At 47.2% G+C, this 20,495-nt stretch overlaps 1 protein-coding gene across 2 annotated transcripts in view; it reads left to right on the forward strand.

The window, feature by feature from the left end:
• LOC141174229 (transcription factor Sox-6) overlaps window positions 1–20,495 on the forward strand; it is a 185,761-nt gene that overhangs the window by 74,641 nt on the left and 90,625 nt on the right. For both annotated transcript variants that reach the window (XM_073659052.1, XM_073659053.1), the window contains exons 3-5: window positions 1,713–1,862; window positions 6,555–6,735; window positions 8,663–8,844. In XM_073659052.1, coding sequence (XP_073515153.1) covers window positions 1,713–1,862; window positions 6,555–6,735; window positions 8,663–8,844 — 513 coding nt within the window. The remainder of the gene's footprint in view (window positions 1–1,712; window positions 1,863–6,554; window positions 6,736–8,662; window positions 8,845–20,495) is intronic.

The following is a 20,495-nucleotide window of genomic DNA, read 5'->3' on the forward strand; positions in this document are numbered from 1 at the left end:
TGCCCTTAATGTCTCATCGGTGGGAAGCTGCGCACTTCCACATCCGTCTTTTCAGGAGACGCTAATTAGGAGCAATATGTTGATCAGCTGCCGCTACGTTAATTACAGCAAGAGGCTTGATAACATCGGGGGGAGGGATTTTTTCTTTTTTTCATATTTGTCTTTTTTTCACTATTTTACTATTTAATTTCCGCAGCTACAAAAGTCAAAGTGAAATGTGATTGGCCTCGCAGTCACCTCTTTGTGTTTCTGTCGTCTGAACCCAATTACTCATTGTCTCCATTGCTGAATATTCGGCTGCATAAATAAAGTATCACAGATTTACATATTTTATTTAGTACAGTGGCAAATAATGTTTCTTAACTAGGTCTCAACAGACTTTTCATTTTTTACTTGAGAGGGAAAAAAAAAATCCCCCAGAGCTGTCGTTTTAGGACATTTTCACTAAAGGAAGGAGAACAAAAACCTAAATTCGGAGCAGAGGAAACTAATTTGTGTGTAAAAATGCACATAGATGCTTTTCATTATCGGCAGATATTGCACAGATATTGGAGGCATTTATCCATCAAACTGATCTGTTTGTGGAGGGTCATAGAGGAGAGACGACAGGAAAGGGAAGATTAGGGTGGGCGTCCCTCTGGGATACGAGGTCCTGCCACCTCCTCATAAAGTGGACAGTTTCTGCTTTTATTCCCACTGCTCCTGCTTATTCCTTACGTCTCCAGAGATATGGGCATTCTTTATTTAATGCTGATTTTTTCTTTACAAGGGGATGTGGATCACAGGATAATAAAATCAAATCTTAAAGACGTGCCCCCAGAAAACCCTTCGGCACCACACCCCTTAGAAAGACTTATACTTTTCGGGAACCGTATGTCAGATTAAGAAAAAAAGACGCAGTACTCGGGAGAGCAAAAACCAGACACATCACCTTGTCCTTTCTGAAGTGATCCCGACAGCTGCCGCCTGCCGATCCCAGCATGAATCAGGCACCGGCCGTATGATCTCAGCGCGGTATTTCCGAGCCGTACCGGAGACTAGTCGGACCGGCGGGTCCCCGTTGGCTTCTCCCCGCCGCTGCCCTGGAGTGTCAGGTCCGTCCCTGCGTGCACGTGTACAGACCTGTCAGTCAATGCTCAGTGTTGAAACCAAAAGTGTGTATGGAAAGTTTTAAGACTTTTTGTTGTACAAAAATGAAACTATAAGACTGGCCAACCCCTATAGGGGGTCAACGGCTGGACAGTGGGGTAAAAAGGTGTTAATGACATCACAGAAGCACAGCATCTCTATGGGGCCCATCCCAGGCCGCAGTGGCTCAGTGTAGACGGTCCTGCACCGGCGGCACTAGGCCTGGCTTCACAGTCTCTAGACGGTCCTGCACCGGCGGCACTAGGCCTGGCTTCACAGTCTCTAGACGGTCCTGCAACGGCGGCACTAGGCCTGGCTTCACAGTCTCTAGACGGTCCTGCAACGGCGGCAGTAGGCCTGGCTTCACAGTCTCTAGACGGTCCTGCACCGGCGGCACTAGGCCTGGCTTCACAGTCTCCTCACCTGTCTGAGTGCTGCCTAACTTCTTATACCTCGATACTTTATAGCAATCAGTGCGTAATGCGATGTGTAAGAGGAAGTCACGTGGCCACAATATGCAGAGACAGATGCAGCCATTCCTGTTAGTCACAGAGATTCATCTAACATTGCCGCTTGTTTTACAGCAGATCTATGCAGCGCAGCTCGCCAGCATGCAGGTGTCTCCGGGAGCCAAGATGCCGTCCACCCCTCAGCCACCAAACTCTACCGGAGCCCTGTCTCCCACCGGTCTGAAGAGTGAGAAGAGAGGGACCAGCCCCATCACGCAGATCAAGGTGAGCCCATAGAGCAGGTGGGGCCCATAGAGCAGGTGGGGCCCATAGAGCAGGTGGGGCTCATAGAGAACGTGGGACCCATAGAGAACGTTGGGCCCATAGAGAATGTGAGGCCCATAGAGCAGGTGGGGCCCTAGAGAGCAGGTGGGGCCCATAGAGCACGTGGGGCCCTAGAGAGCAGGTGGGGCCCTAGAGAGCAGGTGGGGCCCATAGATCAGGTGGGGCCCATACAGCAGGTGGGGCCCATAGAGCAGGTGGGGCCCATAGAGAACGTGGGACCCATAGAGAACGTGGGGCCCATAGAGATCGTTGGGCCCATAGAGAACGTGGGGCCCATAGAGCAGGTGGGGCCCATAGAGCAGGTGGGGCCCATAGAGCACATGGGGCCCATAGAGCACATGGGGCCCATAGAGCAGGTAGGGCCCATAGAGCACGTGGGGCCCATAGAGCTGGTGGGGCCCATAGAGCAGGTAGGGCCCATAGAGCACATGGGGCCCATAGAGCAGGTGGGACCTAGAGAGTAGGTGGGGCCCATAGAGCACGTGGGTCCCATAGAGTAGCTGGGGCCCATAGAGCACGTGCGGCCCAGTAATCTTCGGTCGCTATCAGTCCATCGGTCTGGGGACCGATAGAAGAAATCTACAACTGCGTTCAATCTGGTGCCTGCACTTCTCTGTAATCTAATCTCTTGGGTCTGTCTCGGGGACATGGCTGATTAGTTCATGTTTTTCTGTCATGGTCGTCTGGTTGATTTTTAATGAAGGAAATGTTATGATAAGTCTGTGGAAGACGCGGTATCTGCAGTGATGTCTCCGGGTCACCTCTATCTCCAGAGGCCTCACTGCAGTGATTGGGGATTCCCGTCCATTCCCATCAGGATAACAATCATTGAACTCCCTGAATAATGTGGGGGTGCAGTGCTCAATGTGCATGAAATAAATCTCCAGGAAACCCCCAGCAGGTGTCACCCCCTGCACCGGCCCCTTTAGTGATGAAGGACGTGTTAACGAGGACAGGACCGTACATCCCGTCATTCTATGTGGCCTATTCCCGGCTTGTGTCATACTTCTGCAGCACCTACACATCTGTATCCACTTAGAAAAGACATTAAAGATATTAGGAAAAGAAAGCACATTATTAAAGAAAACTGGTTGGTATGGAGACGGCTGATTGATATGGTAACAAAACGTGTCGTAGACACCCGGCTCCGGACTCTGAATCCTCCACGCTCCGGCAGCCACGGGATCACTTATGTACGAGATGACAGGCAACGCCTAGGAAAACACAAAAGTGGAATCTGTCCAAGGTAACGTTGTGCTCGGTAAAGACGGACAGACGATCTGCCACGGCAAAGTACAGAAAATGTGTTATCCCAGGGGTCCTCGTAACCAGCAATGTGGGGTCGAGGCTGCGTAGGGGGAGACTTGTCTTTGCCCCATCAGAGCGGCTCCACGGGGGGCCACTCACCAAACCCACAGGATAATAACCTTCCCAGCATAACTACCTTTATCATCTCCGGTTATTGTCTTTGCATGGAAAATTTTTAACAGATTTTCCAAAAGATTTGTGTAATTGCAAAAAAGAAATAATTCTGATAATTAAAATTAATCAGTTGCATTTTACACAGAGAAATGGTAAAGTACAAAGGAAAAAGGAATAATAAACCTATTCCAAAAAGTCTTCATCCAAACCTGCCATGATCGATCACAGCGGCTGGTTACACTGGGACGTCCCCACAAGGAAGACACCGCTAATGAGTGGCAACCGTCATGGAGGTCCTGCGAGGCGGAGATGATGGCCTGTGTGTGGCGGGATACAGTGTCACAGCAATATAAGGGAAACGTATTGTTGCTTTCCACAAAGAAAATATGGCAGCTCCAGAAACAGACGACCATCTGCCGGGACACACTTCACTCACCATGTGCCACAAATAAATCTACTCTGCGAAAATCCAACTACTACTCTCCTTTACTCGGAGGAAGAAGGACGTAAAGCAAGGCTGCTGCCACATGGTGCAGACTCCCACTAAAACCTGGGGACACGCCACTACCAGCCCCGTCCACCAGCTCCATCTACTACTCCTGCCAAGGAAACGGGAAAAAGCCAAGATCCATGCTCCCATCCAGGGCCTCATGACCACACCTCATACTCCAGCCCCGCCCCCGGTGATGACATCACTGATATAATGACATGAGACCACACCCCTTGTACTCCAGCCCCGCCCCTGGTGATGACATCACTGATATAATGACATGAGATCACACCCCTTATACTCCAGCCCCGTCCCTTGGTGATGACATCACTGATATAATGACATGAGGCCACACCCCATATACTCCAGCCCCACCCCTGGTGATGACATCACTGATATAATGACATGAGACCACACCCCTTATACTCCAGCCCCGCCCCTGGTGATGACATCACTGATATAATGACATGAGACCACACCCCTTATACTCCAGCCCCGCCCCTGGTGGTGACATCACTGATATAATGACACGAGACCACACCCCTTATACTCCAGCCCTGCCCCCGGTGATGACATCACTGATATAAGGACATGAGACCATACCCCTTATACTCCAGCCCTGCCCCCGGTGATGACATCACTGATATAAGGACATGAGACCACACCCCTTATACTCCAGCCCTGCCCCCGGTGATGACATCACTGATATAAGGACATGAGACCACACCCCTTATACTCCAGCCCCAGCCCCTCATCTGTCACTGCTATAACCCGCCTGTACACATGTGAGAGGTCGTCATGAGATCAGACCTGAGATCTTACACTGATAATGAGCCGTCACTTTCACCAGTGGAATGCTTTCCTGTGTATCATTCGTTCGTCGTCACTACACACTTTCGGCGCTTCCATTGCCGTTTACCTCATCGTTACAAATGCAATTTCAGTGGGGAATCCATGTGCATCCACCTGACCAGAGGCTTCACGGACAATTTGTGCACCATGTAAACTTTACGAGGCGTTCAGAGAGAGGTGACTGAGCAGAGAGCCGTCCTCTGGACTCTTTTACCCCCTTATAAGCAATGCTGAGCCGATGATACGGAGAAACCCCCATAACTACATCGGCAGCGCCTCTACAATGCTATATCAGGGTACAAGTCCTGTGCCACAGACACAGAGAGGAAAGCTGAGGCACCTCCGTGCAAACCCATTATTCACATGAAGACTGGCATTTCCATCCACTCCTGGATAACTGAAAACCTGAACAAATATCCAGGAAAAGTTGTGTGTATATATATATATATATATATATATATATATATATATATATATATATATATAAAAAATACAAGTTTTCAAGAAGTGCTGCAACTGTTTCATTCACTGAAAAGTAAAAATCAGACACCATTAATGGTGGCCAAATGACAGTCTGCCCTGTTGCACGGAGCATTCAGGCTCTTCCCTCCATCGCCTGTGCCAGTCTTATCTGCACCATGAACCAGGTGGCTCTAGATGAAATCAAAGTGGACGTGATGGACCTGTGCAGTTCACTGACCAGGCGTCTGGGGCATCTTTTCATATTGATTCTCTGTCAGTCCAAGTTTTTGTGATTTCTGCGCATAAGGGCATCCTCCGGTCTGGATTTCCTCCTGTCTGGGCATCCTCCAGCCTGTGCACCCTCTGGTCCAGCCTGGGCATCCTCTGGTCCAGCCTGGGCATCCTCTGGTCCAGCCTGGGCATCCTCCAGCCTGGGCATCCTCTGGTCCAGCCCGGGCACCCTCCGGCCTGGGTATCCTCCTGCCTGGGCATCCTACGGTTCGGGCACCCTCCGGCCTGGGTATCCTCCGGCCCGGGCACCCTCCGGCCTGGGTATCCTCCGGCCCGGGCATCCTCCGGCCTGGGTATCCTCCGGCCCGGGCACCCTCCGGCCTGGGTATCCTCCGGCCCGGGCACCCTCCGGCCTGGGTATCCTCCGGCCCGGGCACCCTCCGGCCTGGGTATCCTCCGGCCCGGGCACCCTCCGGCCTGGGTATCCTCCCGCCCGGGCACCCTCCCGCCTGGGCACCCTCATGGTTGTGCCTCTTCACCTGACAGCAGTGATTCAGCATTCAGGGCCGATGGACGGACCCTAAGCTTCAGCCGCTGACTCACAGTCTCTTATTCTTCCAGATCTTGTAATTATTCACAAAGTGTCAGGAGCAGAGGGACTGGATACATTGTTATTCCATCAGTCATTGATGGCGATTAACCCTATCATCTTCACAGACTCTGGAGCTCAGGTGGAGCAGGGGATGATGGGATATTTAACTCTGAAGTGACTTGAGAGATAGATTGGTGATGTGACGTTCCGTATTACCAGAGTGAAGCCGCCGCTCCACGGTGTGAGCTCGCTGCCACACAACTCCATGCAAATTTAAATAATTCTTTGTAAATGCCCTGGGTTAATTTAGATCTTAGAAAACACATTAACATGTGAACTATAATGTGCAGTAATTCAGATTTTAATTTGGCAAAAAGAAGGTAGCAGCAAGCGTGTTGATGTAAATAGGAGGTTAGGAATTAATGAGGCTTCGTTAGAGGGAGGGCGCAGATAATTAGCTTCTTTTGTTATTATAGCAGGAGATAGTGCCATTGTCTGGGAGGTGTAAGCAGCGGCGGTGTCTTACGTGCTAATGTGCCCCATTTATCTGCTTTTAATCATTGTTTATGTGAAATTCCCGCAGGATGAAGCAGCGCAGCCTTTGAATTTATCAGCTCGGCCCAAGACGGCAGAGCCCGGAAAGTCTCCCACGTCGCCGACACAGAACCTCTTCCCGTCCAGTAAGACCAGCCCCGTGAGTCTGTCAAACAAGAGCGGCATTCCCAGTCCTATCAGCGGAGTGCTGGGCCGAGGATCCTCCTTGGGTAAGAGAGGCTGACGTGAATAGTGCAATCACACATGACTGACACCTGCAAAACACTTTCATCCAGTTTTGCCAGACCCCTGCACGGTAAATGGATCTGGACGACCAGCTGTATGTCCACCATGAGCAGCGACACGTCTTCCCCTGGCTCCACCACTGCACCATTATGCAGCCGCTAGACGTGCAGGACTAAGGTGGGGACTCTGGGAAAACCGGCAAGGAAGTGTTACATCAGATTCATTTTTAGGTCGTGACAAAAATGATTGATGTCACGGTTCACACACAGCCACAAAGCATTTCTATAGAGACAGATGAGTGTGTGTATTGCCCTGGTGTTTGGGGAGGATTTGTCCTGACCTGTAGGGACACTGATCAGCATTAGTTCAGTGCGACGCTCTGGTTTGCTCCGTTTGCTCGTCATCACCGGGAGCGATCATCACAAGCACAGATTATAAAAATGGCCGAGACATAAAAGGTCTGTGTTTTTAATCCCAGGATTCTCTTCTGGGAGTGATTCACTTCTCTGTCCTGAGCACCAATACAAGGCAGCTTTGAAGAGAGTGAGGAATCTGACACCGAGTTAACATTGCCTCAGATGCTGGAGACTATTAGTCTCCTGGACACTGTTCACATTGTCACCATGCCAAAATGATGGTCAGCATCAGACAGTGCAGACTAAGACTGAGCCCCGAGTACAGAGGGGTCACTGGTAACAATCTCCTGCGATTATGTATCGCACCAACACTATATTAATCTGAGAATCAGCCGAACACATCACTGGCAACATCAGACAGCGACGCGCTACTTTACATACAAGTAGAATGAGAAATCGTTATTTTCTAATAAGGAGATATTGTAGATAGGAATTGTGGAGAGACTATGGTGCGGTATACAGCGAGGGAGGGACGCTGCGGTGTGGCCCTGCAGATGGGGGGCCCTGCAGATGAGGGGCTCTGCAGATGGGGGGCTCTGCAGGTGAGGGGCCCAGCAGATGAGGGGCCCTGCAGGTGAGGGACCCTGCAGATGAGGGGCTCTGCAGGTGAGGGGCCCTGCAGATGAGGGGCCCTGCAGGTGAGGGGCTCTGTAGATGAGGGGCTCTGCAGATGGGGGGCCCTGCAGATGAGGGGCCCTGCAGGTGAGGGACCCTGCAGATGAGGGGCTCTGCAGGTGAGGGGCCCTGCAGATGAGGGGCCCTGCAGGTGAGGGGCTCTGTAGATGAGGGGCCCTGCAGGTGAGGGGCCCAGCAGATTGGGGGCCCAGCAGATTGGGGGCCCTGCAGATGAGGGGCCCTGCAGATGAGGGTCCTTGCAGATGAGGGGCTCTGTAGATGAGGGGCCCTGCAGGTGAGGGGCCCTGCAGGTGAGGGGCCCAGCAGATTGGGGGCCCTGCAGATGAGGGTCCTTGCAGATGAGGGGCTCTGCAGATGAGGGGCCCTGCAGATGAGGGGCCCTGCAGATGAGGGTCCCTGCAGATGAGAGTCCTTGCAGATGAGGGGCCCTGCAGATGAGGGGCTCTGCAGATGAGGGGCTCTGTAGATGAGGGTCCTGGCAGATGAGGGGCTCTGCAGGTGACGGGCCCTGCAGGTGAGGGGCCCTGCAGGTGAGGGGCCCTGCAGATGAGGGTCCTTGCAGATGGGGGTCCTTGCAGATGGGGGTCCTTGCAGTTGAGGGGTCCTGCAGATGAGGGGCCCTGCAGATGAGGGGCCCTGCAGATGAGGGTCCTTGCAGATGAGGCGCCCTGCAGATGAGGGGCCCTGCAGATGAGGGGCCCTGCAGATGAGGGGCTCTGTAGATGAGGGTCCTTGCAGATGAGGGTCCTTGCAGATGAGGGGCCCATCTGAGGTCGACTGCTCCACTGCTGTACAATGTCTGATCTGTGTGATACTTGACGGTGAGATACAATGATACCCGTGCTCCTTTTCTCCATAGACATCCTCTCCAGTCTTAACTCTCCTGCCCTCTTTGGAGATCAGGACACGGTCATGAAAGCCATCCAGGAGGCTCGTAGGATGAGAGAGCAGATCCAGAGGGAGCAGCAGCATCAGCCGCACGGCCTGGACAGCAAGATGCCGCTCAACAACCTCGGCCTGAACAACTGCAGAGGAGATAAGGTAACTTCCAGCGGATGGATAGCGTCATGGCGGCCGCCGAGGCTCCAGCTCTCGTCTCCCGTGACCCCAGACTGCCGGCCCTGAACGTACAAGGTGCAGACTGTCAGGATTGCCCGTAACTTTCAGCTTGAGCCGTTGTCTCATGACCACATGTACACAATGTGCATATTTGTGGCCATGTGGTGACTACGCAGCGGCACTCCATGGAGGAAAGCAAGAAGAGATGCTCGTCTGTTCATGACCGCCCATATGCAGATGTGCTCATGTGATGACCGCTCAGGTTGGAAGTAGAGCGGACTCTTGACAGTGTGCACATTGCAGTGTCAGGATTCAGCAATCTGTAGTCACAGAGCGACTGCAGAAATGTATGATCTGCCCGGAAAACCCTTTAATGAACAAGGAGAAGGGGCACATGACAGTCCAGAGCCCAGAACGTCGCCTATAGAAAGTCTGTGCCAGCGGCCCCTGCAGTATATGAGGAAATCCTCCATAGCGGGTGCAATATACCATCAATGTGTCGGTCAGTTCTCAGCCTCCTTATATAAGAATATGAGAAGAGCAGAAACATGGCGGTAGATCGCATGACGCGTGGTCTATGAGGGTACCCGCTGAGCTCCGGTAATGTGGCGCCGAGCTAAGTGATACGAGTAGGAAACTTCCTGAATATCCAGACTTTTGCTGATACTTGTAATGCTGGGTCAGTGGCCACCGGCAGCCGTTATCTGGACAGGAAACTAAAGCTCCATCTATTCTACATGATAGTGATATACCGGCTCACCCTCCAGAGACTTCAGCCCCTATTCTACATGATAGTGATATACCGGCTCACCCTCCAGAGACTTCAGCCCCTACTCTACATGATAGTGATATACCGGCTCACCCTCCAGAGACTTCAGCCCCTATTCTACATGATAGTAATATACCAGCTCACCCTCCAGAGACTTCAGCCCCTATTCTACATGATAGTAATATACCGGCTCACCCTCCAGAGACTTCAGCCCCTACTCTACATGATAGTGATATACCGGCTCACCCTCCAGAGACTTCAGTCCCTATTCTACATGATAGTGATATACCGGCTCACCCTCCAGAGACTTCAGCCCCTACTCTACATGATAGTGATATACCGGCTCACCCTCCAGAGACTTCAGTCCCTATTCTACATGATAGTAATATACCGGCTCACCCTCCAGAGACTTCAGCCCCTACTCTACATGATAGTGATATACCGGCTCACCCTCCAGAGACTTCAGCCCCTATTCTACATGATAGTGATATACCGGCTCACCCTCCAGAGACTTCAGCCCCTATTCTACATGATAGTTATATACCGGCTCACCCTCCAGAGACTTCAGCCCCTATTCTACATGATAGTAATATACCGGCTCACCCTCCAGAGACTTCAGCCCCTATTCTACATGATAGTAATATACCGGCTCACCCTCCAGAGACTTCAGCCCCTATTCTACATGATAGTAATATACCAGCTCACCCTCCAGAGACTTCAGCCCCTATTCTACATGATAGTAATATACCGGCTCACCCTCCAGAGACTTCAGCCCCTATTCTACATGATAGTGATATACCGGCTCACCCTGCAGAGACTTCAGTCCCTATTCTACATGATAGTAATATACCGGCTCACCCTCCAGAGACTTCAGTCCCTATTCTACATGATAGTAATATACCGGCTCACCCTCCAGAGACTTCAGTCCCTATTCTACATGATAGTGATATACCGGCTCACCCTCCAGAGACTTCAGCCCCTATTCTACATGATAGTAATATACCGGCTCACCCTCCAGCGACTTCAGTCCCTATTCTACATGATAGTGATATACCGGCTCACCCTCCAGAGACTTCAGTCCCTATTCTACATGATAGTGATATACCGGCTCACCCTCCAGAGACTTCAGCCCCTATTCTACATGATAGTAATATACCAGCTCACCCTCCAGAGACTTCAGCCCCTATTCTACATGATAGTGATATACCGGCTCTCCCTCCAGAGACTTCAGTCCCTATTCCACATGATAGTGATATACCGGCTCATCCTTCAGAGACTTCAGCCCCTATTCCACATGATAGTGATATACCGGCTCACCCTCCAGAGACTTCAGTCCCTATTCCACATGATAGTAATATATCGGCTCACCCTCCAGAGACTTCAGCCCCTATTCTACATGATAGTAATATACCGGCTCACCCTCCAGAGACTTCAGCCCCTATTCTACATGATAGTAATATACCGGCTCACCCTCCAGAGACTTCAGTCCCTATTCTACATGATAGTGATATACCGGCTCACCCTCCAGAGACTTCAGTCCCTATTCTACATGATAGTGATATACCGGCTCACCCTCCAGAGACTTCAGTCCCTATTCCACATGATAGTAATATATCGGCTCACCCTCCAGAGACTTCAGCCCCTATTCTACATGATAGTAATATACCGGCTCACCCTCCAGAGACTTCAGCCCCTATTCTACATGATAGTAATATACCGGCTCACCCTCCAGAGACTTCAGCCCCTATTCTACATGATAGTGATATACCGGCTCACCCTCCAGAGACTTCAGTCCCTATTCTACATGATAGTGATATAATGATAGTGATATACCGGCTCACCCTCCAGAGACTTCAGCCCCTATTCTACATGATAGTGATATACTGGCTCACCCTCCAGCGACTTCAGTCCCTATTCTACATGATAGTGATATACCGGCTCACCCTCCAGCGACTTCAGTCCCTATTCTACATGATAGTGATATACCGGCTCACCCTCCAGAGACTTCAGTCCCTATTCTACATGATAGTAATATACCGGCTCACCCTCCAGAGACTTCAGCCCCTATTCTACATGATAGCGATATACCGGCTCACCCTCCAGCGACTTCAGTCCCTATTCTACATGATAGTAATATACCGGCTCATCCTCCAGAGACTTCAGCCCCTATTCTACATGATAGTAATATACCGGCTCACCCTCCAGAGACTTCACCCCTATTCTACATGATAGTAATATACCGGCTCACCCTCCAGAGACTTCAGCCCCTATTCTACATGATAGTAATATACCGGCTCACCCTCCAGAGACTTCAGTCCCTATTCTACATGATAGTAATATACCGGCTCATCCTCCAGAGACTTCAGTCCCTATTCTACATGATAGTAATATACCGGCTCACCCTCCAGAGACTTCAGCCCCTATTCTACATGATAGTAATATACCGGCTCACCCTCCAGAGACTTCAGCCCCTATTCTACATGATAGTGATATACTGGCTCACCCTCCAGAGACTTCAGTCCCTATTCTACATGATAGTAATATACCGGCTCACCCTCCAGAGACTTCAGCCCCTATTCTACATGATAGTGATATACCGGCTCACCCTCCAGAGACTTCAGCCCCTATTCTACATGATAGTGATATACCGGCTCACCCTCCAGAGACTTCAGCCCCTATTCTACATGATAGTAATATACCGGCTCATCCTCCAGAGACTTCAGCCCCTATTCTACATGATAGTGATATCCCGGCTCACCCTCCAGAGACTTCAGTCCCTATTCTACATGATAGTGATATACCGGCTCACCCTCCAGAGACTTCAGTCCCTATTCTACATGATAGTGATATACCGGCTCACCCTCCAGAGACTTCAGTCCCTATTCTACATGATAGTGATATACCGGCTCATCCTTCAGAGACCTCAGCCCCTATTCTACATGATAGTGATATACCGGCTCACCCTCCAGAGACTTCAGTCACTATTCTACATGATAGTGATATACCGGCTCACCCTCCAGAGACTTCAGTCCCTATTCTACATGATACTAATATACCGGCTCACCCTCCAGAGACTTCAGTCCCTATTCTACATGATAGTAATATACCGGCTCACCCTCCAGAGACTTCAGCCCCTATTCTACATGATAGTGATATACCGGCTCACCCTCCAGAGACTTCAGTCCCTATTCTACATGATAGTGATATACCGGCTCACCCTCCAGAGACTTCAGTCCCTATTCTACATGATAGTGATATACCGGCTCACCCTCCAGAGACTTCAGCCCCTATTCTACATGATAGTGATATACCGGCTCACCCTCCAGAGACTTCAGCCCCTATTCTACATGATAGTAATATACCGGCTCACCCTCCAGAGACTTCAGCCCCTATTCTACATGATAGTAATATACCGGCTCACCCTCCAGAGACTTCAGCCTCTATTCTACATGATAGTAATATACCAGCTCACCCTCCAGAGACTTCAGCCCCTATTCTACATGATAGTAATATACCGGCTCACCCTCCAGAGACTTCAGTCCCTATTCCACATGATAGTGATATACCGGCTCACCCTCCAGAGACTTCAGTCCGTCCAGAACGCCATCAAGCGCTCTGCCAGCGCGGATACAGAGGTATAGGAGAAATAGATCCAGCTCACTACACCTCCAAAATGTACAATTACAAACATTTTATTTTATATATATATTAAACCCATCTTGATAGTGTGAACAGTCAAGAAATGCATATCTGGAATTAGGGAAACATGGGACACAATGCTGAATACCAGACGTGTATAAATCTATATACCAAGTTTAAGAACAAGTGCTGTTCAAAACGCGTCTGGTATTCAGCATTGTGTCCCATGTTTCCCTAATTCCAGATATGGATTTCTTGATTGTTCACGCTATCAAGATGGATTTTTAATATATATATAAAATAATATTTTTTGACTTTTACACGTTTGGTGAGCTGGATTGATTTCTCCTATTCTACACGATAATCGCACACAGATGTTCATCTAAACACTCGTTTCACGATTATCTTGCCTGATAAACTAACAAAGCCTCGATCCTCAGGTGACAGGATCTTTTTTGCAACAAAATCGTTCCGGTCCTGTGTAACCAGCACTCGCACCGCGGAGAAGCGGGGCAGCCGGTGAGCACCGAGCCATCTACTACAAAACGCTCCGGCCACAACGATTACTGCAGGCGGCCGGTGTAATCAGTCATTGTAACAACTATCAGTACAGGTCTACGTGCAGCCGGGGGTCCCTGCAAATGGACCCCAAGATAAGACTACGGACAGTGACTGTGAGCGTCTCCTGATGCAACGTGTACATAGAAGATAATAGACACTAATTTATGTCACTCATGGAATTTGTTTTATGGGGATTGCAATCTATTACCTCAATGTACAGCCCAAAATACCAGCAAATCAAGAAAACCCTCTGCCGCCATCATCACTAGAGTCATATCTGAGAGTGACTGATATCAGCCTCTCTTATAACGCTCCAGTACTGATATAACCTCCAGACATTACATCATATGTGACTGATATCAGCCTCTCTTATAACGCTCCAGTACTGATATAACCTCCAGACATTACACCATATGTGACTGATATCAGCTCCTCTTATAACCCTCCAGTACTGATATAACCTCCAGACATTACATCATATGTGACTGATATCAGCCTCTTATAATGCTCCAGTACTGATATAACCTCCAGACGTTACACCATATGTGACTGATATCAGCCCCTCTTATAACGCTCCAATACTGATATAACCTCCAGACATTACATCATATGTGACTGATATCAGCCCCTCTTATAACGCTCCAGTACTGATATAACCTCCAGACATTACACCGTATGTGACTGATATCGGCCTCTCTTATAACGCTCCAATACTGATATAACCTCCAGACATTACATCATATGTGACAGATATCAGCTCCTCTTATAACGCTCCAGTACTGATATAACCTCCAGACATTACACCATGTGACTGATATCAGCCCCTCTTATAACACTCCAATACTGATATAACCTCCAGACATTACACCATATGTGACTGATATCGGCCTCTCTTATAACGCTCCAATACTGATATAACCTCCAGACATTACATCATATGTGACTGATATCAGCCTCTTATAACGCTCCAGTACTGATATAACCTCCAGACATTACACCATATGTGACTGATATCAGCCTCTTATAACGCTCCAGTACTGATATAACCTCCAGACATTACACCATATGTGACTGATATCAGCCCCTCTTATAACGCTCCAGTACTAATATAACCTCCAGACATTACACCATATGTGACTGATATCAGCCTCTTATATCACTCCAGTACTGATATAACTTCCAGACATTACACCATATGTGACTGATATCAGCCTCTTATAACGCTCCAGTACTGATATAACCTCCAGACATTACATCATATGTGACTGATATCAGCTCCTCTTATAACGCTCCAGTGCTGATATAACCTCCAGACATTACACCATATGTGACTGATATCAGCCCCTCTTATAACTCTCCAGTACTGATATAACCTCCAGACATTACACCATATGTGACTGATATCAGCCACTCTTATAACGCTCCAGTACTGATATAACCTCCAGACATTACACCATATGTGACTGATATCAGCCTCTTATAACGATCCAGTAATGATATAACCTCCAGACATTACACCATATGTGACTGATATCAGCCTCTTATAACGCTCCAGTACTGATATAACCTCCAGACATTACACCATATGTGACTGATATCAGCCTCTTATATCACTCCAGTACTGATATAACTTCCAGACATTACACCATATGTGACTGATATCAGCCTCTTATAACGCTCCAGTACTGATATAACCTCCAGACATTACATCATATGTGACTGATATCAGCTCCTCTTATAACGCTCCAGTGCTGATATAACCTCCAGACATTACACCATATGTGACTGATATCAGCCCCTCTTATAACTCTCCAGTACTGATATAACCTCCAGACATTACACCATATGTGACTGATATCAGCCCCTCTTATAACGCTCCAGTACTGATATAACCTCCAGACATTACACCATATGAGACTGATATCAGCCCCTCTTATAACGCTCCAGTACTGATATAACCTCCAGACATTACACCATATGTAACTGATATCAGCCTCTTATAACGCTCCAGTACTGATATAACCTCCAGACATTACATCATATGTGACTGATATCAGCCTCTTATAAAGCTCCAGTACTGATATAACCTCCAGACATTACATCATATGTGACTGATATCAGCCTCTCTTATAACGCTCCAGTACTGATATAACCTCCAGACATTACACCATATGTGACTGATATCAGCCTCTTATAACACTCCAGTACTGATATAACCTCCAGACATTACACCATATGTGACTGATATCAGCCTCTTATAACGCTCCAGTACTGATATAACCTCCAGACATTACACCATATGTGACTGACATCAGCCTCTTATAACGCTCCAGTACTGATATAACCTCCAGACATTACATCATATGTGACTGATATCAGCCCCGCTTATAACGCTCCAGTACTGATATAACCTCCAGACATTACACCATATGTGACTGATATCAGCCTCTTATAACGCTCCAGTACTGATATAACCTCCAGACATTACACCATATGTGACTGATATCAGCCCCTCTTATAACGCTCCAGTACTGATATAACCTCCAGACATTACATCATATGTGACTGATATCAGCCTCTTATAACGCTCCAGTACTGATATAACCTCCAGACATTACACCATATGTGACTGATATCAGCCCCTCTTATAACGCTCCAGTACTAATATGACCTCCAGACATTACACCATATGTGACTGATATCAGCCTCTTATAACGATCCAGTAATGATATAACCTCCAGACATTACACCATATGTGACTGATATCAGCCCCTCTTATAACGCTCCAGTACTGATATAACCTCCAGACATTACATCATATGTGACTGATATCAGCCTCTTATAACGCTCCAGTACTGATATAACCTCCAGACATTACACCATATGTGACTGATATCAGCCCCTCTTATAAAGCTCCAGTACTGATATAACCTCCAGACATTACATCATATGTGACTGATATCAGCCTCTCTTATAACGCTCCAGTACTGATATAACCTCCAGACATTACACCATATGTGACTGATATCAGCCTCTTATAACGCTCCAGTATTGATATAACCTCCAGACATTACACCATATGTGACTGATATCAGCCTCTTATAACGCTCCAGTACTGATATAACCTCCAGACATTACACCATATGTGACTGATATCAGCCTCTTATAACGCTCCAGTACTGATATAACCTCCAGACATTACATCATATGTGACTGATATCAGCCCCTCTTATAACGCTCCAGTACTGATATAACCTCCAGACATTACACCATATGTGACTGATATCAGCCTCTTATAACGCTCCAGTACTGATATAACCTCCAGACATTACATCATATGTGACTGATATCAGCCTCTTATAACGCTCCAGTACTGATATAACCTCCAGACATTACACCATATGTGACTGATATCAGCCCCTCTTATAAAGCTCCAGTACTGATATAACCTCCAGACATTACATCATATGTGACTGATATCAGCCTCTCTTATAACGCTCCAGTACTGATATAACCTCCAGACATTACACCATATGTGACTGATATCAGCCTCTTATAACGCTCCAGTACTGATATAACCTCCAGACATTACATCATATGTGACTGATATCAGCCCCTCTTATAACGCTCCAGTACTGATATAACCTCCAGACATTACACCATATGTGACTGATATCAGCCTCTTATAACGCTCCAGTACTGATATAACCTCCAGACATTACATCATATGTGACTGATATCAGCCCCTCTTATAACGCTCCAGTACTGATATAACCTCCAGACATTACACCATATGTGACTGATATCAGCCTCTTATAACGCTCCAGTACTGATATAACCTCCAGACATTACACCATATGTGACTGATATCAGCCCCTCTTATAACGCTCCAGTACTGATATAACCTCCAGACATTACATCATATGTGACTGATATCAGCCCCTCTTATAACGCTCCAGTACGGATATAACCTCCAGACATTACACCATATGTGACTGATATCAGCCCCTCTTATAACGCTCCAGTACTGATATAACCTCCAGACATTACATCATATGACTGATATCAGCCTCTTATAACGCTCCAGTACTGATATAACCTCCAGACACTACATCATATGTGACTGATATCAGCCTCTTATAACGCTCCAGTACTGATATAACCTCCAGACATTACATCATATGTGACTGATATCAGCCTCTTATAACGCTCCAGTACTGATATAACCTCCAGACATTACACCATATGTGACTGATATCAGCCCCTCTTATAACGCTCCAGTACTGATATAACCTCCAGACATTACATCATATGTGACTGATATCAGCCCCTCTTATAACGCTCCAGTACTGATATAACCTGCAGACAATACATCTTATGTGACTGATATCAGCCTCTTATAACGCTCCTGTACTGATATAACCTACAGACATTACATCATATGTGACTGATATCAGCCTCTTATAACGCTCCAGTACTGATATAACCTCCAGACATTACATCATATGTGACTGATATCAGCCTCTTATAACGCTCCAGTACTGATATAACCTCCAGACATTACACCATATGTGACTGATATCAGACCCTCTTATAACGCACCAGTACTGATATAACCTCCAGACATTGCATCATATGTGACTGATATCAGCCTCTTATAACGCTCCAGTACTGATATAACCTCCAGACATTACATCATATGTGTCTGATATCAGCCTCTTATAACGCTCCAGTACTGATATAACCTCCAGACATTACACCATATGTGACTGATATCAGCCCCTCTTATAACGCTCCAGTATTGATATAACCTCCAGACATTACATCATATGTGACTGATATCAGCCCCTCTTATAACGCTCCAGTACTGATATAACCTGCAGACATTACATCATATCTGACTGATATCAGCCTCTTATAACGCTCCAGTACTGATATAACCTCCAGACATTACACCATATGTGACTGATATCAGCCCCTCTTATCTCGCTCCAGTACTGATATAACCTCTAGACATTGCATCATATGTGACTGATATCAGCCCCTCTTATAACGCTCCAGTACTGATACAGCCTCCAGACATTACACCATATGTGACTGATATCAGCCTCTTATAACGCTCCAGTAATGATATAACCTCCAGACATTACACCATATGTGACTGATATCAGCCCCTCTTATAACGCTCCAGACATTGCACCATATGTGACTGATATCAACCCCTCTTATAACGCTCCAGTACTGATATAACCTCCAGACATTACATCATATGTGACTGATATCAGCCCCTCTTATAACGCTCCAGTACGGATATAACCTCCAGACATTACACCATATGTGACGGATATCAGCGTCTTATAACTCTCCAGTACTGATATAACCTCCAGACATTACACCATATGTGACTGATATCAGCGTCTTATAACTCTCCAGTACTGATATAACCTCCAGACATTACACAATATGTGACTGATATCAGCCTCTTATAACGCTCCAGTACTGATATCACCTCCAAACATTACACCATATGTGACTGATATCAGCGTCTTATAACTCTCCAGTACTGATATAACCTCCAGACATTACACAATATGTGACTGATATCAGCCCCTTATAACGCTCCAGTACGGATATAACCTCCAGACATTACACCATATGTGACGGATATCAGCCCCTCTTATAACGCTCCAGTACTGATATAACCTCCAGACATTACATCATATGTGACTGATATCAGCCCCTCTTATAACGCTCCAGTACTGATATAACCTCCAGACATTACACCATATGTGACTGATATCAGCCTCTTATAACACTCCAGTACTGATATAGCCTCCAGACATTACACCATATGTGACTGATATCAGCCTCCTCTTATAACGCTCCAGTACTGATATAACCTCCAGACATTACACCATATGTGACTTATATCGGCCTCTCTTATAACGCTCCAATACTGATATAACCTCCAGACATTACACCATATGTGACTGATATCAGCCTCCTCTTATAACCCTCCAGTACTGATATAACCTCCAGACATTACATCATATGTGACTGATATCGGCCTCTCTTATAACGCTCCAATACTGATATAACCTCCAGACATTACATCATATGTGACTGATATCAGCCCCTCTTATAACGCTCCAGTACTGATATAACCTCCAGACATTACATCATATGTGACTGATATCAGCCTCTCTTATAACGCTCCAATACTGATATAACCTCCAGACATTACATCATATGTGACTGATATCAGCCCCTCTTATAACGCTCCAATACTGATATAACCTCCAGACATTACACCATATGTGACTGATATCGGCCTCTCTTATAACGCTCCAATACTGATATAACCTCCAGACATTACATCATATGTGACAGATATCAGCTCCTCTTATAACGCTCCAGTACTGATATAACCTCCAGATATTACACCATGTGACTGATATCAGCCCCTCTTATAACGCTCCAATACTGATATAACCTCCAGACATTACACCATATGTGATTGATATCGGCCTCTCTTATAACGCTCCAATACTGATATAACCTCCAGACATTACATCATATGTGACTGATATCAGCCTCTTATAACGCTCCAGTACTGATATAACCTCCAGACATTACACCATATGTGACTGATATCAGCCCCTCT

The sequence above is a fragment of the Phyllobates terribilis genome, unplaced genomic scaffold (assembly GCF_046119375.1).
Source record: "Phyllobates terribilis strain yellow unplaced genomic scaffold, ASM4611937v1 Scaffold_13__5_contigs__length_258822181, whole genome shotgun sequence".
In the NCBI taxonomy this organism is placed as follows: Eukaryota; Metazoa; Chordata; class Amphibia; order Anura; family Dendrobatidae; genus Phyllobates; species Phyllobates terribilis.